The sequence below is a fragment of the Apium graveolens genome, chromosome 11, assembly GCF_009905375.1.
Source record: "Apium graveolens cultivar Ventura chromosome 11, ASM990537v1, whole genome shotgun sequence".
NCBI classification, from domain to species: Eukaryota; Viridiplantae; Streptophyta; class Magnoliopsida; order Apiales; family Apiaceae; genus Apium; species Apium graveolens.
Window position 1 is genome coordinate 190,131,705 of NC_133657.1, and position 21,177 is coordinate 190,152,881.

The 21,177-nt window shown below is 32.6% G+C and overlaps 1 protein-coding gene across 3 annotated transcripts; it reads left to right on the forward strand.

The window, feature by feature from the left end:
• The first annotated feature begins 703 nt into the window (after positions 1-703).
• Positions 704-14,768, forward strand: LOC141698185 (kinesin-like protein KIN-UC). 3 transcript variants are annotated; one of them, XM_074502817.1, is made up of 23 exons: positions 704-1,106; positions 2,417-2,517; positions 2,712-2,834; positions 3,401-3,586; positions 4,235-4,456; positions 4,632-4,794; positions 5,329-5,478; positions 6,172-6,260; positions 7,221-7,433; positions 7,580-7,714; positions 7,855-7,989; positions 8,998-9,345; positions 9,695-9,865; positions 10,605-10,730; positions 11,034-11,159; positions 11,344-11,472; positions 11,547-11,688; positions 11,892-11,984; positions 13,086-13,211; positions 13,414-13,539; positions 13,687-13,830; positions 13,895-14,023; positions 14,438-14,768. In XM_074502817.1, exons 1-23 carry the CDS (start codon positions 896-898, stop codon positions 14,575-14,577), a joined length of 3,528 nt encoding a protein of 1,175 aa, XP_074358918.1. In that variant the 5' UTR covers positions 704-895; the 3' UTR covers positions 14,578-14,768. The 3 variants fall into 3 exon arrangements, with proteins under 3 accessions (XP_074358918.1, XP_074358919.1, XP_074358920.1); XM_074502818.1 differs by having other exon boundaries at positions 7,589-7,714; XM_074502819.1 differs by lacking the exon at positions 7,580-7,714.
• Positions 14,769-21,177: the final 6,409 nt, after the last annotated feature.

The window sequence follows — 21,177 nt, forward strand, 5'->3', positions numbered from 1 at the left end:
CTTTATAAGAGTGTTAAAATGCGTGTCGAGTACTGTCCCATATAGAAGATTCTGGTGGGAAAGACTAACGGAGTAATATAGTGACAATCAGTGCCCGTTTGAAATTTTTTAAAATGAGTAACTTATAACTTAAAATGAATAATTGATTTATAAGTGATAAGTAGATAAATACTTATAAGTTACAGAAGTGTTTGGATAATTTTACTTAAAATTCGAAACTTTTATTACTTAGATGAATCAAAATAAATAATTTTTAAATATAATTATCTTAATTAATGAGTTTTAAATTAGAAAAAACATTTGCATACATATATTTTTTTTTAAAAAAAGTGTTAATAAAAAACGAATAAATCAAAATAAGTTGAAAAAAATATGTTATTACTCATATTTAGCTTATAAATTATTTGTTCAACTTATAAGTTGAATCGATAAATACTATGGAACAAGCTTAAAAGCAGTTGGACAAAAAGGCCCTCAATAAATGTGCGGGGTGAAAAAGAAAGGACAAAAGCAGGAGCGGGAAAACGTCTGAAAGCAAGAAAAGGTTAATTCGTACTTACTCTCCATCTGTCAATAACGTGTGTATCAATTACAAACAGACAACATTTCTAAAATCTATATGCTGTGCTTGTGTGTGTGTAATAACATTAATAATAATAATAATGTAATAATTGTACTTGCCCATTCCACTTCTTAATTTACCTGAACAGCGTATCCTCTCCTGTTTTTCTTTCCTTCTTCTTCCAATCGTGCCGGCCTCATTCTTAACACACTCCTCCTTTCAACTCTATAACATTTTTTTTTATTTAAATTTTTTAAATAAAATATTTAAACTTGTAATAATAAAACATCTCCTGCCATTTCCAGAGGCTGCGTGTTATGTGTAGTTGTTGTAATGGCGGCAACAAGAAATTCTTTACACGCTAAACACACACTGCCCCTTCCTTCTTCATCCTCTCACTCTTCTTCTTCAAATTCTTCTACTAGAAATAGTATTAATGCTAATGGGAATGCTAATAATTTATCTCGTTCTAAGCTTCCCATTTCTGCTAGACGCTCTGTTACTCCCAGTTCTCGCTCTCGCTCTCCCTCCTTCAATGACCCAGGTTCCATCTCTCTCTCTCTCTCTCTCTCTCTCTCTCTCTCTCTCTCTCTCTCTCTCTCTCTCTCTCTCCCTCCCTCCCTCTCTCTCGCTCTCTCCCTCCCTCCCCCCGCCCTCCATCCCCCTCCCTCTCTCTCTCTCCTCAGTGTGTGTATTTTGTATTGTGAATGTGTGTTTCTTTTCAGTTTTTGGGAGTCAGTAGGAACTTCAGTCTAGGATAGTCTCACGGTTCCGCTAGTGCGTGTGAATGTGTAAATTTATTTAATTAAGGGGATTGTCATTTTTGATTAACAATGTCGGTTGTTTTTTTATTGATGAAATGCCTAGGTAAAAAATTCTTTCTTGTTTTCTTTTTCAAAGTTTTGAAGGTGGTGAATTATGATTTTACCTCTTGGGGCAGTTTGGATCATGGGTTTTAAGCCTCGTTAGCTCAGGAATGAGAATGAGATTATAAGATACAGATGTGTTAGAATTTCAATTGATTCCCGTTAATCCATGATCCAGACAGCTCCTCAATTTAACAACTTTGTTTGGATTAGAGTTTTTTTTAGAAAATATGATATGCAACGAAGCCGTTAGATTAAATGCCATGTTTTTTATTCCAACTGAATTCTATGAAATGAGTACTGCATATCTAAAATCTAATGAGTTAATTTGTCTTATAAGTTCACATTTTGCCTCACTGATTATGTTAGTATATATATAAAGTGATCGTCAAATTGTTTGAGTTGTGTATTATATTTTGCTCCTCTATGATATGAATTAATGATTGGTTGAGTGGCAGATTAAAAGAGCATCCAATTTCAATTACACATCAGTTATCACATAGTTGTTTAGCTTCTTAAGTTTCATATAAATGTTGTGCTGATACATAGTCATGCACTTTGAGGCGCATTATCATGTTGCAGATTAATTTTGTAAACACGTCTTTATGTTATTTGTACCAGTAATCGGTTTATGGATGACAGGATGACTGCTCTTGTAGTAGTAGTTGGACTGGTCCTAGACCTCCATGCCTATTCCTGTATTTATTTGATGAGAAATGCAAGATGAAAAATGGCACTATAATTTATTTGAATTTTGAGACAATAGCATATTTGTTCATTGCGAATTTTAATTTCCTGTGTAGACCATAAGAATATCAAATGCTATGATAAAGGCTAAATTAGAGTCTTTTCCATTTTCAGGTTTAATGATATATGTCAGATTTGGAATAAGAAATGATTTTTCACATGTAAAAAACTTGAAAGTCAGAGCTGCATCAGTTGATTAAATATTATACATATGAAAAAACTTTATTTGTATTTGACACAGAAAATGGAAGAGTGCGTGTTGCTGTTAGAGTTCGTCCTAGAACTGAAGAGGATCTTGTTACCGAAGCAGATTTTGCTGATTGTGTTGAGATTCAGCCAGAGGTGACCGGAAATAACTATCAACTACCCCTATGTTTTGTATACTTCAAATGGTTTTGCTTCTAGTTTCATTTCAAGATACTATTCTGTTATGGTGTACTAGCTCTTCTTAAAAGCGTATACTGTGGCACATGTAGATATATCTTATGTGTACTTCATACAATGTAGAATGAAGATATCCTTTTCACTTCGTGCAGCTGAAGAAGTTGAAGTTAAGAAAAAATAACTGGAGTTCAGAGGCTTATAGATTTGATGAAGTATTCTCCGGAGGTGCTTCACAAAGACGTATTTATGAAGTAGTAGCAAAACCAGTAGTGGAGGTAAAATATTAGCAAAACCCATCTCGAATTTAAGAAAAGTTCTATTTTTGCCTTCGAAGTTTTGATTCCATGTCAACTAGATGCTAAAATACCACACATATGAGAATTCTGAAGTTACAGTAGTAGTTAATATATAGTTTTATTTGGCTGAGGGTTTTTTATAGTTGTAATCATACTATGCCTTTGAACTCTTATGTTTACTGAGATAATGATTACCTAATTACTTGAATTGCTGTAACTTGCAAGTCCGATTATGACCATATATATAGATCGACTATTTATTTTATTGTTGATATACTTTGGTAGCGCATAATACTATTCTTCTTCATAGACATTCTCCCTTTCGCATCTCATATGATTCAGTACGAAGTTCACCATTTGTTTCAGCAATAGTCATTTTATTCTTACACAATTCATAGTTGTGTTTGAGACTCTCATCAGCCAGTATATGGTCCAATGGAATATTTTCCTAGTCCTCTTATATTTTTTATACGATGAATATTTAATTTGAGTAACTATTGGTTGTTGTTAATTACCTACCGTCAATTTGAAAAATATTTTTGCAGAGTGTGTTAGAGGGGTATAATGGGACAATTATGGCTTACGGTCAAACAGGTACTGGAAAGACTTACACCCTCGGCAGGCTAGGTGAAGATGATGCATCTGAGCGTGGTATTATGGTTAGAGCTTTAGAGGATATGATTGCAAACACATCAGCAGCATCTGATAATTTGGAAATATCCTATTTACAGGTATCGAAAGTAGTTTAGATTTTAATTTCATGTTTTCTCGGGGAGTTGGGTATGCGGGTTGATTGGACTGGGATAATGAGATGTTGGGAAAAAAAATTGAGAAAATAATTGAATACAATTCAAAGTGGAATAATGTTTCTAACCACTTTATTACATTTGCAACTGAAAATAAAGAGAACTTGCTCGAAAAATACTAATTACGTTTTTGAACTCAAATTAGGAGTCAACCTTTGTCAAATTCTGTACATTCCTTAGTTTATTGTGGTTTTTAAGCATTCTATGAATCTGCAGTCTCTGAAAACAGAAGATGCTAGTTATCATGTAAGTTCATTTGTTGACTATTACCATGTACTCCGACTCAAGTGATAAGGATTACTATTATTACATATATATTCCCCAAAACTTCTTGCATTCTCGTTTTACTTGTCTCTTGCAACTGTTGGGAAATGTTACGTAACACACAAGTTCACTCTTGATCACACTATGTAATAAGCTGCAAGGAAATACCCCATAAATTCAGAGAATTCATGACATGTCACTATGTACTACTAGTTGGTTAGGTGTTTAATTAGGCAATTCAATATATATTTTCTTGTTAAGTGTGCTACTTCTTATTTATGAAAAACTGTTGCCAATTTCTTCTCCCAGCTGTACATGGAATCTGTGCAAGATTTACTTGCACCAGAAAAGATCAATATTCCAATTGTTGAGGACTCAAAGACTGGGGAGGTTTCAGCACCTGGTGCTTCAGTTGTTGGAATTCAAAATCTTGACCAGTTTTTACAAGTATTGAGAGTTGGAGAAACAAATCGTCATGCAGCAAACACAAAAATGAACACAGAATCTTCGCGTAGTCATGCAATTCTTATGGTGCAGTTGTCTCTTTATCTCAAAATTTCTCTATTTACCCCCATTTTTTTGTAAAAGAAAATCTTTTTAACCTTTTAAATATTCAATGAAAGCTTCTTATGTTCTGTGTTTTTAAATAGTCAATGAGAGCGTCCTATGTTCTATGTTCCTCTTTATCTTATTGTTTATTTTACAGATAAATGTTAGAAGATCTGTCCAAGTAAACGAGGAAAATGATACATTTGCGATTCAAAAGGATGGCAGAAGTGACTTGTCTGGCTACCATGCTACACCTACTGTCCGAAGGAGCAAGCTGCTCATTGTTGATCTTGCAGGATCCGAGCGATTAGATAAATCTGGTTCGTTTTTTAAAATGCGGACAGTTTCAATTATTTATAATTTGCAAATGAAACTTGTAATAAACTTGTCCATTATTTAGTGGGTATATAATAGCTTTCAAGGGAACAATTGCAAGTGCTATGGAAGTCATGCACATATAATGGATTAGGCACAGTTGTCCATGCAAATCAAATAAGATTTAAAGAGAAAATCAAACATCTTTGTAACTCGGTTTGGTCCTCAATGACCTAGTTCCACTTCCACATATCTCAATCCTTATCTCAATCCTAAAACCTTAACTCATTGTAAAAATTGTAACACCCCCCCCCCCCCCCTCTTCCATTAGCAAACCTCTTTCGGACAAAATACAGTTTTTGTTAAAGATCCTCTGTCACTCAGATTCATATTAAAATTTAGGCCTCTTATGAATAAGAAAATTACTTAACATTAAATTCCTTTTCAGAAAAGGTTTTGGGTTGTATCTTAGTAGTTCATGCACAAATGAGCATATATAAATTATTTTTATTAATTCTCTTTTACAATGATTATCGCAGGGAGTGAAGGTCACACAGCCGAGGAGACCAAATTTATCAATCTTTCTTTGACTTCTCTGGGAAAATGTATAAATGCATTGGCTGAAAATAGTCCTCATATACCTACTAGAGATTCTAAGCTCACAAGATTGCTTCGTGATTCTTTTGGAGGTGATGCATCTTTATTTCTTTTTTAATCTCAATAACCTCTTTTATTGAATATGAAGTGTGATACACTATGTGATACTCGTAGGGACATAGTGATCACTATATGGTTGAAGTTTGAGCAGTCTTATGTTATAATATACATCATTGTTATAAGGTTTTATAAATTATACATTTGTAGTCGTTCATTTAGAAATTTTATAAGATGTATGTCATTGCATGTGCAGAATGTTTGATCTATCTTTATATACCGTTTGGAAGGGAAAGTTGTTTTTTAATTAGGTAAAACAACAATGTGATTACTTTTAATAGAGTTTTGCTTTGTTGGTGACTTGAATTATTGTGTTCTAGATTACCTATGTTACTCACATGACACTCAGACACGGCGTTTTGTCCAATTTAAAGACAACATATGTAAAGAAAAAAGAGGAGAAATATGAAAATGAAAAGACGATAGCGTGGCTTCGTTATTGATAGAAAGACGTGTATTGATCATAGGAAATCCAGTATAAAAATCCTATTTGTTTGTTTTTGTGAATTGCAGATTCCTTTTAATAGTAGTTTTATTTTTATTTCTTGCTACAATACCTTCTTGATATACACTTGTTTATTCACATGTCCAAATAAGATTATGATCCCTGTGTAGTCCAATACTCTGGCCTGTGTCGTGCCCAACCTTATAACTATCTTGTGAAACAGGCAGTGCACGAACTTCTCTAATCATAACTATAGGGCCATCTTCTAGGCATCATGCAGAAACCACAAGTACTATCATGTTTGGCCAACGGGTGAGCTATATCTGCACACATATTGTAGCATTTTCTTTTATCACCCTTAATTCTCCACAATATTTTAGCATTTTAGTAATTTTATAATGACAAATTCCTTGCAATAAACCCTGTAGTGATGTAGTTTCAAAGAGTTCGGTGAAAAAATATCTTTTATTCTTCTTAATTATGAAGATGGAATATTAGAAATTAGAATGTTCCACGTATTTCCTTCCCTATTTTTTTTATTATATATATAAAAAGACCTCTAAAGGGAAAAGGAAGTCATTTGCAAATATGCGAAAGTCTAATTTAAGTGTGTATGTATACATTCCCAACACGATACTAATTTCACATAGTCTCAGCTGAGCATGCATCTATACTTTCCCAACATAATACTCCTGTGAACTTTAAATTAATTAGACATAAACTTCGACCGATGATACAATACTTGAACACTTGATCGCTGATACAGTTATTTTAGTATTAAATACCAATTGTTTTAATGTAAAATATGCCCGGTCTTAATTTTTCTGCAATAGGAACTTAAGCCAGTTAAGATATTCTTGCAATTTGTATGCTCATCCTACTTTTATTTGCTCCAGTTCGAGCACATAATCATAGCCCTAGCAGTCACGAGAGACAGAAAGAAGGAAAACAAAATAAATATAATGACTTTGTTATGAGCTATGTCAACTTGAATAGTGAATTTTGTTTGATAATACTATGAGAATTTGTTCACAAAGAGAGAAGAATGATTAACTCGCAACAGGAGGCACTTCAAAAGTCCAGTATAAGTTGAACCAATCTACAGGCCTGCATTTTCACACACTGTTTACATGTTGTGGCACATAATGATGCTGAAACTTTGGTTGGCTATATATTGTACTTCATGCGTATTCTTTTTTCTTTTCATTTTTTTGTTTTTTCTGCCACTCTCTCAAAATATTAAAGACGGTGTGATTCTTGTTGATTAATCAGGCCATGAAAGTAGTGAACACGGTAAAGCTAAAAGAAGAATTTGATTATGAAATCTTATGTCGAAAGCTTGAGAAGGAAGTTGATCACCTTACTGCAGAAATGGATAGACAGCTGAAGATGAAGGATAATGACATAATTAAACTAGAACGAGAGCTTGAGGAATGTAAAAGTTCGTTTGCTGAAACAGAAAGTAGTTCCGCAGCAAAATCTAAGGTACATCGCTCTGCTTGACCCGTGGTATTTTTAATGCTGGATCTATCATAGTATATATGTTGTCACAAAGTGATGGTGTAGAATCAGTCACTTGAAAGTACGGTACCGCCAGCATCTTCTTTACTTTATATGGACTCTGACTGTAGTTACTAGAGGCAGAAAATATTCGTCTAGAATCCGAAATGAAAGAAATGCTTAAGGAACTCGATCTTCAGAAAGTTCAAAATGATTCACTTTGCAATGAGGTTATACGACTGAAAGCGAAAATTGAAACTAACAAGGTACTAGAGAAATTAAAACACTTTCTTTGCCATTTTCTAAACATATACTGTCAATTTCTATGCTTAAAATTGTGCCTTTGTTTCTTTAGGATTGATGCTAGATTAGATTATAACAATGACGATTTATCTTTTGTTCACAGTTGGTTGAGAAAGAGAATTCCCGATTAGAGGTAGAAATGAAAGATTTGCTAACGGAATTGAGGCTGCAGAAAGATCAAAATATTCTGATGCAGGATGATATTACACGCCTTAAAACAAGTCTCAGCCATAGCTCGGTACTTACATTGTTTTTTCTTTTCTTTTTTTCATTGTGTTCCCTTAGGCCAAAAGGCCTACTCTACTTCTCAATCTATCTCCCTGAGGTTTTACTGATATCCGGAAGAAATTATAGAAAGTGAATCATGAAAAAGTGCCTGATATCAAACTACAATAATTTTATTTGGCACTTTAATCATGACAGAAACACCTTACAGTATAATGGCGTATTCTTAAAATATATTGTTTCCGCTATCATTAACAAAACTATAAAAGAAGATGTAATATTTAAATACATGATCACTATATTGTTCCTAATAGGGGATTGGAATCAGCGTGATGTGAAGGTCTCATTCTGACTGTATGCAAGATTATACAAACTGTATACACCAAGAAATTACAGATTATGCCTGTAAGAAAAGAGAAAGAGAAAGAGAAAAGTAAAATAAAATTATGAGGAATGCCTTACAGAGTGACAGAGTGTTATGACATGTATGTAATCTCAAACTCGCGGGCAACATTGTTTAGCAATATAGTTATCGACCTACATGCTGGTCAAATACATGGTGACCCCTTATGTGGAAAATCTTCTTGGTACTGGTCGATTCTTCAGCCCTTCATTCTCCACTTGTTGGCTTTTGTCAGCCTTTAGAGCAAGAGAATCCACTGGTAATGAACGTGAGGGACCCCATTAATTAACTTGTCTGGTAAAAAAGTGTTTCTAAAGTGATTAGAGAGCTCGGACAAATTTTGATATCACAACTTACTCCAGTAATTATAATACAGATTCTTTTCTATGGACACACAGATGTCATCACAGATACATTTAAATTGATGTATATTGTGCAATAATAACTTGCAGTTCAACTAAGAGGTCTGAAACCATGTATATTTGCACATCTATATATTACATATCTATATCTTGCTTCTTATTTTAAGAATCCCCTCAAAGTTTTAATTCTATTTCACTGAAATCCCATCTAGACAGAACACAGATACTAATGCTGTTTGTTTGGGGCTGTTTCTAGAAACATCAGTGTGAAGATTTTTCAAACCGGAAAGTACTTGCAGAAACTACCCAAATTTATGAGAAGAAAATAGCGAACTTGATGAAGCAGTTGGAAGATGAGCATGCATGTTCTGAACGTGTCAAGGAACAGTCGGATCTGATGGAGAAGAGAATAGCTGATTTGATGATGCAAGTAGAAGATAAGCGTATGCAGTCCGAAAGTGCTGAAAAAAAGTTAGTTGTGATGAGGATGAAAATTTCAGATCTTATGACAAAAATGGATGATGAGCGCTATCGATCTGGGAGTTCAAAAGAACAAATAGATAAACTGCAGAAACTCCTGGGTGATCATCAAACATCAACTCAGGTCAAGCTCCAAAGCTGCGATTACTGGTTATATGCCATTGATGCTGAATATCATGTGTTATATCTTATTCATTTTCATCCGGGCTCTCCTTTTGTTCGTCTAATCAAGTTTAGAGATGCATGTTCCTTTTGTTTTTTTGTTACAAAATAAGTGTACATCAATTATCAATAATTTTAGAAGGCAAAGTAGCATACATTCTTATCACATGGATTTAACATAAAACATATGGCATCTACATCATATCATCATTATGTCATGACACTATTTTTAGAAGATAAATTTTGCTCCTTTAATATAACTTATAACTTTAAATTGTGAGGCTGATTTTCTTGCCTATTCCTTATAACAGATAGAACATAATACATTTCAGAAGGCACTAGAAGAAAGCAATCAAATGTATGAGAAGAAAATAGCAAACTTAGTTCAACAACTGAAGGATGAGAAGGCTCGTTCTGTAGCTGCAGAGGAACAATTGGTTGCATCAAGGAAACCACTTGGTGATAATGAAACTATTATTCAGGTGAGGTGTATACACATATATATATAGCTCAAGATAATGCACTAACATATGATTCCACTAATCTAGAATGCAGCAGTGTTGTTTTAAATTTGATTGTAGTTAAATTGAAAATTTAATGCCTACATTTTGTAATTTTAATAATTAGTTAATTACTACACATTGCAAACGATAAAAAGTTACAATAAATGTGAAGATTAGCGAGTACTACATAAACATGCTGACTAAAGATTTTCTATGTATACTGGCTGCACATGCATAGTCTCATGTCAGTGTATTATTAACTTGATATGCTAATCCAACATGGCAACACTAATAGGCAGTCCTGTAGGTGTATGTTTTTTAGATCATATATATCTACAAGTGAATATTGCACAACATGTTTTGTTGATTCTGGTATATCTCACTAGTGGTAATACGATTTTAATATATGGAAAAATCACTTCCCTTTTCAATACATTTAGTGACTATGACACCACAATTTCATCTTTTGTCCCAAATTTGCGCGTAGTACTCCTTAATAAAATACTCTAAACTTTACTTATGGTATCGGATAATTTTAACAACGGTCGAATACATGCCTATTGGAGATAAATAAGTCTAGTTTTACCTGGCAATTCCGTCATTCTATGTTACCTCTTGGTTGCTTAATCCATGGTGCAAGGAAATTACATTTTTTTCAGTTACTATTATATTCCCCTTCAAAGTGTCAAGTTTTTTTCTTCTTTCTTTTTGGTTGCAGGTTTCAGAGAAAAAAGAAATAGGCAACCTCAGAAGGAGAATAAAGGAGGTGTCTCAGCTGCATGAAACAACTTTAAATGAACTTCAATCCTTAAAATCAGAATACAAGGATCTATTATCTGACAAGGTATGTTTGGAATCTGAATAGGGACAAATAGGCTCACAGATCACCACTATCTTTTGTATGTAATCAATGTGACTTATATAGATCCTTACAACTGCAGAGGCAAATTCATTGTTAGTTCATTGTTTACTCCCCTATATAGTTGACCCTTCTTATGAAACTCACCTTACCTTGTTTCTTTGCATAATTTTATATACAATCCTGTTTTGGTTTCCTAGCAATGTATTAAACCGTGCTAAGAAAATCTATTTTTGCGCTAAATTATCAATTAAGTTTTAGGTAGCGTTTTTATCCTCTGAATTGCAGATTAAAGAGAAAGATGATACTGACAACCTTAAATTGAAACTACAAGAGATGTCTCAACTTCATGAAGTAACAGTTAATGAACTCCAATCCCTGAAATCAGAACACGGAAATTTGTTGTCTGAGAAGGTGAGTTTGGGATATTGGAATATGAAGTCTGATATATGTCCTGCACAAATTTTCCTGTAAAATGTTAATAGCTTCAATTATATAGCTGTTCTTAAGTACAAATACTCTGGGCTTCATTATCAGCGCAGGAGAGGAAAATTTAATTGTGCAGGTCTCTTTTTACCCTCTTTTTTATACTATTTAGGACAAAGTGAATGACGAACTCTACATCACGAAACAAGCACTTATTGCTGAGGAAAGACGAAGGAAGGACGTTGAACATGAGCGCGATGTAATAAAGAAGGTTGTTCCTGAAAGTGAAGATGATTACGAGGTATGGGTTCCACAGAAACACAAAATTATCAGTTTTTTCATTCTCCTAACTTGTTCAATGTAAATGGTCCACAGGATAAGAGATCATATATGAAAGAAAATATAACTAAAGGATCTTCAGCTTTCAGTACACCTTTGGCTTTACAAAAATCATTGAATGTATCTAGAGATGTATTTTCCGGGCAAAGAACCACCATAGCAAAAATATGTGAAGAAGGCAAGATTCTTCTTAATAATCTATTTTTATTTTTCAAAATTTGATTTTTGACTAGAATCTCTTTTCTTTGTTTAACGATGGATCCTGTCAAATTATCTAAGAAAATTATTGTGCATTTTTAAGTTAAAGAGTACTCCTAACCATGTGAATATGCTCAGCATTGCATTTTTAACTAACTGAGCATATATTGCTTTGTTTTCCAGTGGGGCTTCAAAAGATACTAGCTCTGTTAACATCTAGTGACATTGATGTGCAAATTCATGCTGTAAAGGTCATAGCCAATCTTGCTGCTGAAGGTACATGGCTATCTACTATTATCTACATTTGCCAGAATCTCTGTGTTGTATAATGTGTTAAAGGTTAGATAATACAAAATTAGCTTATACTGATGCTTGTGGTAATATTATGGGATAAACGCATGTTTCCTTTGCAGAGTAGCATTTCTCATGAATGCTAAAAAGAAAAATAATGAGTTCAAATACACCTTAACTTAGCATTAAGAGTTTGTTAGCCTTTCTCGTAGAAATCCTGATAAAATTAGAGTTGAAGCAGGCATTAATATTTGCCTGAAGAATTTGAAAAGCATTTGTGAATCTTTCCGTTGCATGTTTATCATGTATTTTCTTCTCCCTATGCTTGTCAGTTGCCACAAAAAAACCGATTCAGCCTCTTATCCATCTTTGCTGGATACAAAATGGACAAATTGCAATATTTCTGTTTGGTCTTCTTTTGAAAGCTAAATTCTTAAATACTGTAATGCTTAAGTCTTAACTATATGGAACAGGAAAAGCTACTAATATCTTCATTAATATACATACGTGATCCCTTTAATTCCTTCGAGTACCGGTGTCGGACACTCGACACTTAGACATGGACACTCGGACTTGGACACTTGCTTTAGGCCAAAAACATGTATATTTTTCAAAATGTTGCCAAGTCCGATACTTGGACATGTATTCATGTCGGACACTTCTAGCCGAGTCCGAGTAACACAGTTTGCAAATTTGTGATCATTTAGTTGTTATCATGTTCACTGCGCAACACAATAAGCAATCCTCATTAAAAGAAATGACATCATTTATGTGAAACTTATTTTTATGTTTAGAAGTGTTCATGCTTTTTTAATAAGAACTAATTTGCTACCAATGGTCTTTTGGCCCGGAGGATGTCTCTCTTGCTTCCTTTACAGGAACTCAAGGGTTCAAATTTTGCCAAGATGTGTGAGTGTGTTTTATTACCAAAAGAAAGAAAAAAAATAGAACTAGTTGCTCAATATTCGCAACTGAAAACAGGTCATATCCACAGAAATTGCTCACTGCTATTGCTCTTCTAAAGGAAAATATTGTTGTATTGGTCATTGATAAAAATCCTATGTGACAAAATATATTTCATTATAGATGTTAATCAGGAAAAGATTGTCGAGGAAGGAGGCCTAGATGCACTGCTTATGTTGTTACGATCATCCCACAACACGACAATACTTAGGGTTGCTTCAGGGGCAGTGGCAAATTTAGGAATGAATGGTACTTAAGTCTCCATATTCTTTACATCCATATACTATTGTGATATTCTCAATAACTCCAACACTGTACATTGTTGTTTTTCTTCCATATGCACTCAGTATGCAGAGTTGCAGACCTTATGACAATATAGTTTCAGTAAATGATGAGTGCTTATTATCCTGAAACAGTATCTGATGGATCTGAATTTTGCTTTTAATCTTAGAGAAAAATCAAAGCTTAATTGCAAGTAAAGGAGGTGCTCGACTACTAGCAAATACAGCATCCCGAACAGATGATCCCCAAACTCTCAGAATGGTGGCTGGAGCAATTGCAAACCTATGCGGAAATGGTAAGCTCATGATCGTTATTAAAAATAGCAATTTGCTCAGTGTTTCCTTTGCTTTCATGATTCCATTAGTTATGTAGTCCTTTTCTTCTTTAGATATGAATAACTTCTTATAAACTGATGCAACTTTGTTTATTGGAATTTTGACAGAGAAGTTGCATTTTTTGTTGAAAGAAGAAGGTGGTATTATAGCACTCCTCGGAATGGTTAGATCCGGGAACAGTGATGTAATTGCACAGGTTGCCAGAGGAATAGCAAACTTTGCTAAATGCGAATCTCGAGGAATTAATCAAGGTCCGTAAAAGTTTATCTAGATCAGATTTTAAGCAGTTTGCCAGACTAACATTACAAATTGCAGGTCACAGGAAAGGCCGCTCACTTTTAATAGAAGATGCTGTGCTTGAATGGTTGATTTCCAATACGAATATTGCCTCAACTGCGACGCGGCGTCACGTGGAACTCGCTCTTTGCCATTTAGCACAAAATGGTAAGCAAGATATACTCATTTTTGTTTGATTTCCTTATTATACATGGAGATTGAGATATGCAGAGAGTCAATATTATATTAAAAGAATCTGTTTACTCGTTTAACACCACGTACTCTTCTCATAATTCGTGACCACCTAAGAGATCTCCCACCTTTGCTCCGATTACAGCTGTGTGGTATCTTCCCCTTCTCTTAAGCTTATGAGCCTTTGTCTTCCCCGTCCAACACAAGGCCCTATCTTCTTATCACTTGCAATTTTTGCACTCTCTTCCCCCTCTCCACTTGCATTGTCTATTTAAACTATTGAAGAATTGTGTAATCATTCAAAAAACTAAATACAAATTTTACTAAATATCGTTGAATACAAATTTGTATTCTGAGTTGGAATGTACTGATGCGTCTTAATTATTGCAGTGGACAATGCCAACGATCTTATATCCTCAGGAGGGTTGAAGGAACTTGTACGTATATCGACAGAATCAAGCAGAGAAGATATCCGTAACTTAGCAAAAAAGACACTGAGATACAATATATTGTTTCAAGCACACACATAATCTAGTAGCTCTAAGTTATATTAAAAGAAATGATCATATCTGTTCATCTTGCCTCCCTGTTTGCATTTTGTGAATATCATTCAGGTGAGACAAGTATAAATGATATCTGGACATTAGTCTCTCCCTTATTAAGAGTTTACAGTGAAAAAATTGCACTGTCTAAAATCAAATGTCGCTTGTTCTTGTGCTTCCCCGTTGCATTTAACTTCTTGAAACTGTAAGGCTGTGAGCTCTTATGAATACCATATTCACACATTTATAACAACTTTGAGCTGATTGGTACTTTTCAAGTTAGGATAATGTGAGGAGAAAAATAAGTTTTACGGAAGGCTTTAGAGAGATAAATTGGGAGCTTTGTTTGTAAAAATAATTCTTATGGTTTATATTAACTCACAGTTAAATTTCTTTGAAAGTAAAGTAATAGCTTTTGGACGAAAAAGGTGCATAGATTATTATTTTTATCATTTTATCGAAAAAATATTATATTTTAGGGTGTATTTACAAACAAAAGTATTCAGTTGGTTATCGGGGAAAAATCAATATACTTATAATGTCGAATCAGGATCAACTAGGACATAAATAAAGTATTGGGTCGAACTATTATATGATGTCAAGGTAATAGCTATGAATAGTCGTTGACTTCCGGGAAAGGATAGAAGAATGGGACCTATTACGGGACAGATAATTCATTACAGATAACTATTCTATGATATCAAGGTAATAGCTATGAATAGTCGTTGACTTCCGGGAAAAGATAAAAGAATGGGACCTATTACGGGACAGATAATGCATTACAGATCATTACGCTTCAATCGAGTTATTCTATTCCATCTCTTAGAAAGAAAAAAACTTAAATCAAAATACTTAATAGCAATGGCGATACATATATACAAAACTCTACCGTGAGCACACGCAATTGAATTGTAGACAGGTCGTAATGCCAGAGGAATCATTACCGCAGGGCATAGAGGGGAGGTCATAAGCGTAACGTAAAATAGATTTCAGATAGAATGAAGAAAAATATATACGGTAGAATCGTAACTATAGAATACCGCCCTAATCGAAATGTGAGAATTTATAATACGTAATCCATTGATTTTGAATGATTGTTGCTGATTTTGTCCGATTTTAATTGTGCGCAGATTTTAGCGGGTGTTGGCCCTAAATGTCACTCAAACACAAATTATAATTCAAAATATCACTTATGGAAATTAACGCCCAAAATGTCACTTCACAATGGAACTTCGTGTAGCGTTTAAGGCGTTTTTCTTTTAAAATCGTAAAACAGTATTTCGTGTAACGTTTCGTTGTTTTTTAATAATTTAAAAATAATAAAAAACGTTACTTGAAAGAACGTTTTAACTTGTTTGAATTTTTTAAAGTTGGCAAAAAGTGAGATTAAGTGGTGTTTTAAAATCAAACACTACATTATCTATCATTTTGGCCCAAAACTCTACTTTATCAAGCGTTTTCCATATATTTTTTTTAAAAAATTAACCTCAAATAAAAAATTGTTAATTCCTAAAATATTAAAAAATTATTTAAATTATTTCTATGTTAAAAAATATTTAATTAAATTACAATTCTTGCAGGTTATTATATGAGCCCGTATGGTTTATCCAGTGCGCACCCGAAGGGTAGCGGCTGCGGGTTACCTAAGATTAAAAAAAACCAAAAGGGGATTGGTGAACCCTAAAATGTTAAAAATTATTAAATTAAGTTACAATTCTAAATTTAAAATTGTTTAATTTTTATAGTTTTTTATCGTAGGGAACCCACAACCGCTACCGTTCGGATGCGCACCGGGTAAACCTCACGAGCTCATGCAATAGCCTGCAAACCACGTAAACCAAGATAAACTGCATTAAAGCGACATGCTCTGACTCATGAGACATAATCGTAAATTCTCCTCCCATGAGATTCAAACTTGTGCCCAAAAGGATATTTACCCCGTTTTTAACCAACTAAGCCCACCCAGGCAAAAAAAATTAATATTTACACTTTTGGTTCTTGGGGTTTAACCCTAGCTTAAATTAGGATTTAGGCTATAGGCCGTAAAGCCTAAATCAGTGTAATATTTATTAATTTATTTTTTAATATTTCTAAAACCTAAAAGTAATTGGTGAACCCTAAATATTAAAATTGTTAAATAATGGTATAATTTTAAAATTTAAAAATACTAAATAAAAAGAAATCTCGAAAACGTAACTTTTTAAGGACATTAAATAATACACCAAAAGCAGCTCAAATTAGAAAAAAGAACATGCACACAAAATGTTAGTTAATCTAACGTTTGCCACCTTAGAATGTAAAAAATAATTATAGCAAAACGATATTTCATGTTGCATTTTGTCCTGTTTTCAAAATGCTACACGATACCTAGTTATAAAATGACATTTTGGGCCATAATTCTCAAATGTGACATTTTGAGTAGTTTTTTACCGAAATAGTAATATTTTGGTAAATTTCTTGATTTTAGCGGAGTTGTTGAATAAATCTGGCTGAGTAGTGATTCTAAAAATACATCAAAATCTTTTGGATTTTGCTAAAATTTCTGAAAATATAAAATACACTAACAAATTCATCAAAAACTACGATTTTATAAAATACAAAAAAAATAATGGACTTTTAAATACCACCAAATTTTAATGGATTTTTTTTAAAATTCAAATTAAATATCACCGGATTTTAATGGAGTTTTTTAAATCTAAATTGATACCCCATATTTTAAAAGACTTTTTTCAATCCTTTTGAATACCATCAGATTTAAAAAAAAAAATTAGAATGCAGACGAAATATCCTAGGATTTTCAAAATTTAAAAAAATCCTTAAAAACTCAATTGTATACACCTCTCTTTGAATATTATAAAAAATTATTTTAATTACTTTAAGATTTTTATGTCTGTTACATATTATTTTCGATTTTTTGCTACGTTTTAAAATTTATAATCATTTATTTATATAATGAAGTTATTTTTTCTAATAAAAAAAATGTGAAACTAACTTTTGAATTTATTAGAAATCAAATGTTTATGCACCCCGAGGATATACTAATTTATTCTTTACGGCCAAATTGCAATAAATCACTTATGTTAAACTAACTTTGCCCATGCGAATTACGGAGGATTATGTTTATCATTTTTTTATATGATTTTTTTAAAAATATTTACTTTTTATTTAACTAAATTTTAATAAAATTATTTTATTCCCTAAAAAAATTATGATATTCATAAATAATGTATTTTCAAAAAAATTGTAATTTTTGTATTATTAGATTTAGTTATTGTTGTATTTTTACATTTTAACCTAAATATAACATATGTGTTATAATTTAGTTTATTTTTTCCATTATTTGATTTTTTTTCACATTATAAATTTTAAAGATAATATTTTAATCATATCACATAATATGATTATGTAATTATTTTTATTTTATTTATATATTTTATTTTCTTAATCTTGCGGAGTTTAATCAAGAATTGGAAAGTTGGTTGGGATTTGCATCTTACGCGTTTGTAACATTATTTTAATATTTTTCGATCTCAGTAGTGATTTTGAAAAAAAATATAATTTAAACTTAGTATTTTTAAATATATTTTATTAGATTTGTATTTCAATTTGAATTGTAATAGTTTATTATTATTATTATTATTATTATTATTATTATTATTATTATTATATTTCTTCCTAGTTTTTATATTTTATAAGATTCATGTATTTTAAATTTTTTAAAAGTCTGTAATTTTTCCAATTACAAAATGAAGCAAAACACATATACTATTTATACCTAAATACAATATAAATGTATTCTTAATTTTATAACATAAAAATTTATAATTTAAAATTCAAAAATATTTTTAATCAAACTTAATATTCCATTTTTTTAATAAAATGATCATATATTAACCAGATTAACAAATGATTTTTTGAGTTGATTGTTACTTATATTTATGTTTATTAAGATAATTTTTACTTGTATTATTTATATAACATTTTTAATATTAATTTTATATCATTTTAGAATGTGACGCCCTCAATCTCGGGATTAGGAAATGAGAACCCACACACTATTAAACTAATATAACAATAGCAGATATAATAAACCCCGATTAAATAATAACAGTATCTAAACAGGATTAAGTTTGAGACAAGATTACAACTACCAATCAGAATAAATATATTACAACCCAAAATATAATTAAATTATTTCATTCAATTCGACATGGAACCGACAGATAACCCATTGTATCTGAACTAACTTGAAAAGCCCTTCCAACTAACACGCTTGCTCACACACACAACAGCTACCTGCTCCGGCATCTGGAAACCTACAACACGGTAGGGACCGCCAGGAACACTCTTGCGAGCGGTGCGCCAAAGTCTGGCCATCTTCTTGCTTTACCGTCATGGTTAGATAAAAGAAAATAAATGAGCAAAGAAGCTCAACAAGTAACTATATAAACAGTTCTATATCACAATATCAGTATTAATATCTGAGGCATTCTACATTCATTCTCTAGGTGGCAGTAATTGGCTAAGTAAAGGTTATGAAAGATTTCGGGCTTTCAGGACTTAAGGCTCAAGATTGGGAGAAAGCCGACATTCTTCACAAATCATTAACATGATTATAAAAGAGTTTCTCAATTGAAAGAATCTATTAATGGAGCTTTGAGATTCAACAACTATTTATATTGACAGGGTTCACAGGTTTCATAACTTTAACGAAAATACAAATCATTTCATTTCCTCTCATTAAAAGAAGCAAACTGCTTTATGAATTAAAACATTTTCTCTTTTACAAAACATAAAGGAACCCTTGATTGGAATATCCATCTTTTAAAATAATATGGTGATCAGCCCGTACCGACTCCATCTGGTCGTTATGGTACCCATGACATTATTTCAGCCTTATGTTGGACTAGCCCCGCTAGCCTCTTATGTGACTAGACTAGTCCTACTAGTTTCTTACGTCTCTAATCAATCCATCAGGAATTCGTTTGGAAAACCTTTGTGTTGGAAGTGGAATTTTTTTTGACTAAGTTCATTTTTTCATTACCAAGAATATGAAATCACTCGGACTCATTCAAGTCGAATTTTTTTCTTAAGTTCAATTTAAAATTTCGAGGAAAATGAACGAATCGAAAGTAACAAGGATCAGAATAGTTCCAAAAGATCAATGCAATCAAGATATAGGGTTATCGAAGAATCCAGGTTGATCAAAACATTACGTAAGGGGATTCATAAAGGTTTTCTTAGGTTTACGAGATCAAAAGGTAACAAGGTGATAGAGCAAAATAATAAATGCTGGGATTAATAGGGTTATTATAGAGGATCATTAGGGTTTGATAACAAGTTATTACAAGGATCGATATCAGGGTTTCTCAAAAATCAATGATACGTTCTTCACAGTCGCTATAAAGGATCATTACTTTGTCATGGCATTGATAATATCCTCTCCATAATCAAATTCATAAGAGTAGGCAGAGTTACTTGACTCAAATAGCTTTCCTGCTTTATGGTATTCGAGCTACTGCCACCTACTACTTCTTTTCCTTTACTAGCCTGAATGCATTTGCTATCCGAATCTACAATTCAACATAAAACCCTAATTGGATACTCGATCACACTCGACGTTTCTCAGAACGCCTAACTGTTACCCCAATTCGCGATAACACTTAACTTATAAGCACATGCATCACACATAACACATATTAATACATACTTTTATACTCCTATATCCCGATTCATCCAACACTTCTCATATAACAAGTATTCACACAATCCCATGATTTTGATAACTCAATTCTATTAAATCGTAACTATGCTTACTCGCGATTACGCTTCAGTTTCACATATAATACAACTAACAATTCACCAGAATCCATATTCGATCTTAATTCTATATATTATAATCATATTTAACCAAGAATCGTGAAACCACATCAAGAATCGTGAGTCAAAACTTATATTCTTTACTTAATCATATACGATTTATCAATCAAAACCAAGTGAACTAACATGCATATATCTTATTGCATAATTTCCCTAAAACCGAATCAAAACACCAACTTATTCATATCCAACTATACACATATAAATTTTGCATGCATTTGAATCCAACATTTGATTTCTAAATTAACCAATAATCAATAAATCATCGAAACACTTATAAAATTAACATGCAATCACTTAAAATCGACATGCATGCTCTAAATCATGAATCACATCTAATTTCAACCCAAAACTAATAGACAAGTTCTAATCGAACAAGTTCATCACAAAAACCGAACCAAAAATCATATAAAACCGAGAGTTGTATTCGAATTTTCCAAATAACATGACATGCATCAATTAAAAATAGATATTTTTGCAGGGATCATAGAACTCAGGATTTGCATCACTTTTCATCACCAGCTCATCGGAGTTTATCGTCGGCGGCGGCGGTTTCCGGTGTTTCCCTCAACTCGAGGGTGTCCTTACTCGAAAACCACTGCTTTATTGCTAACAACCAACAACATATCATTTTTCTTTCATCAAAATGAACACACCATCAAACCCGAGCTTAAAACTCGAATATGATTCTAAGGGTTTCGAATTTCA

Excerpts from the sequence above, each read along its gene's own strand:
- LOC141698185 (XM_074502817.1), top strand. The coding sequence starts at position 896 with ATGGCGGCAACAAGAAATTCTTTACACGCTAAACACACACTGCCCCTT. Across the intron at positions 7,434-7,579 it reads GTTCCGCAGCAAAATCTAAG|TTACTAGAGGCAGAAAATAT; the intron begins GTACATCGCTCT and ends CTCTGACTGTAG. Across the intron at positions 11,985-13,085 it reads AGCCAATCTTGCTGCTGAAG|ATGTTAATCAGGAAAAGATT; the intron begins GTACATGGCTAT and ends ATTTCATTATAG.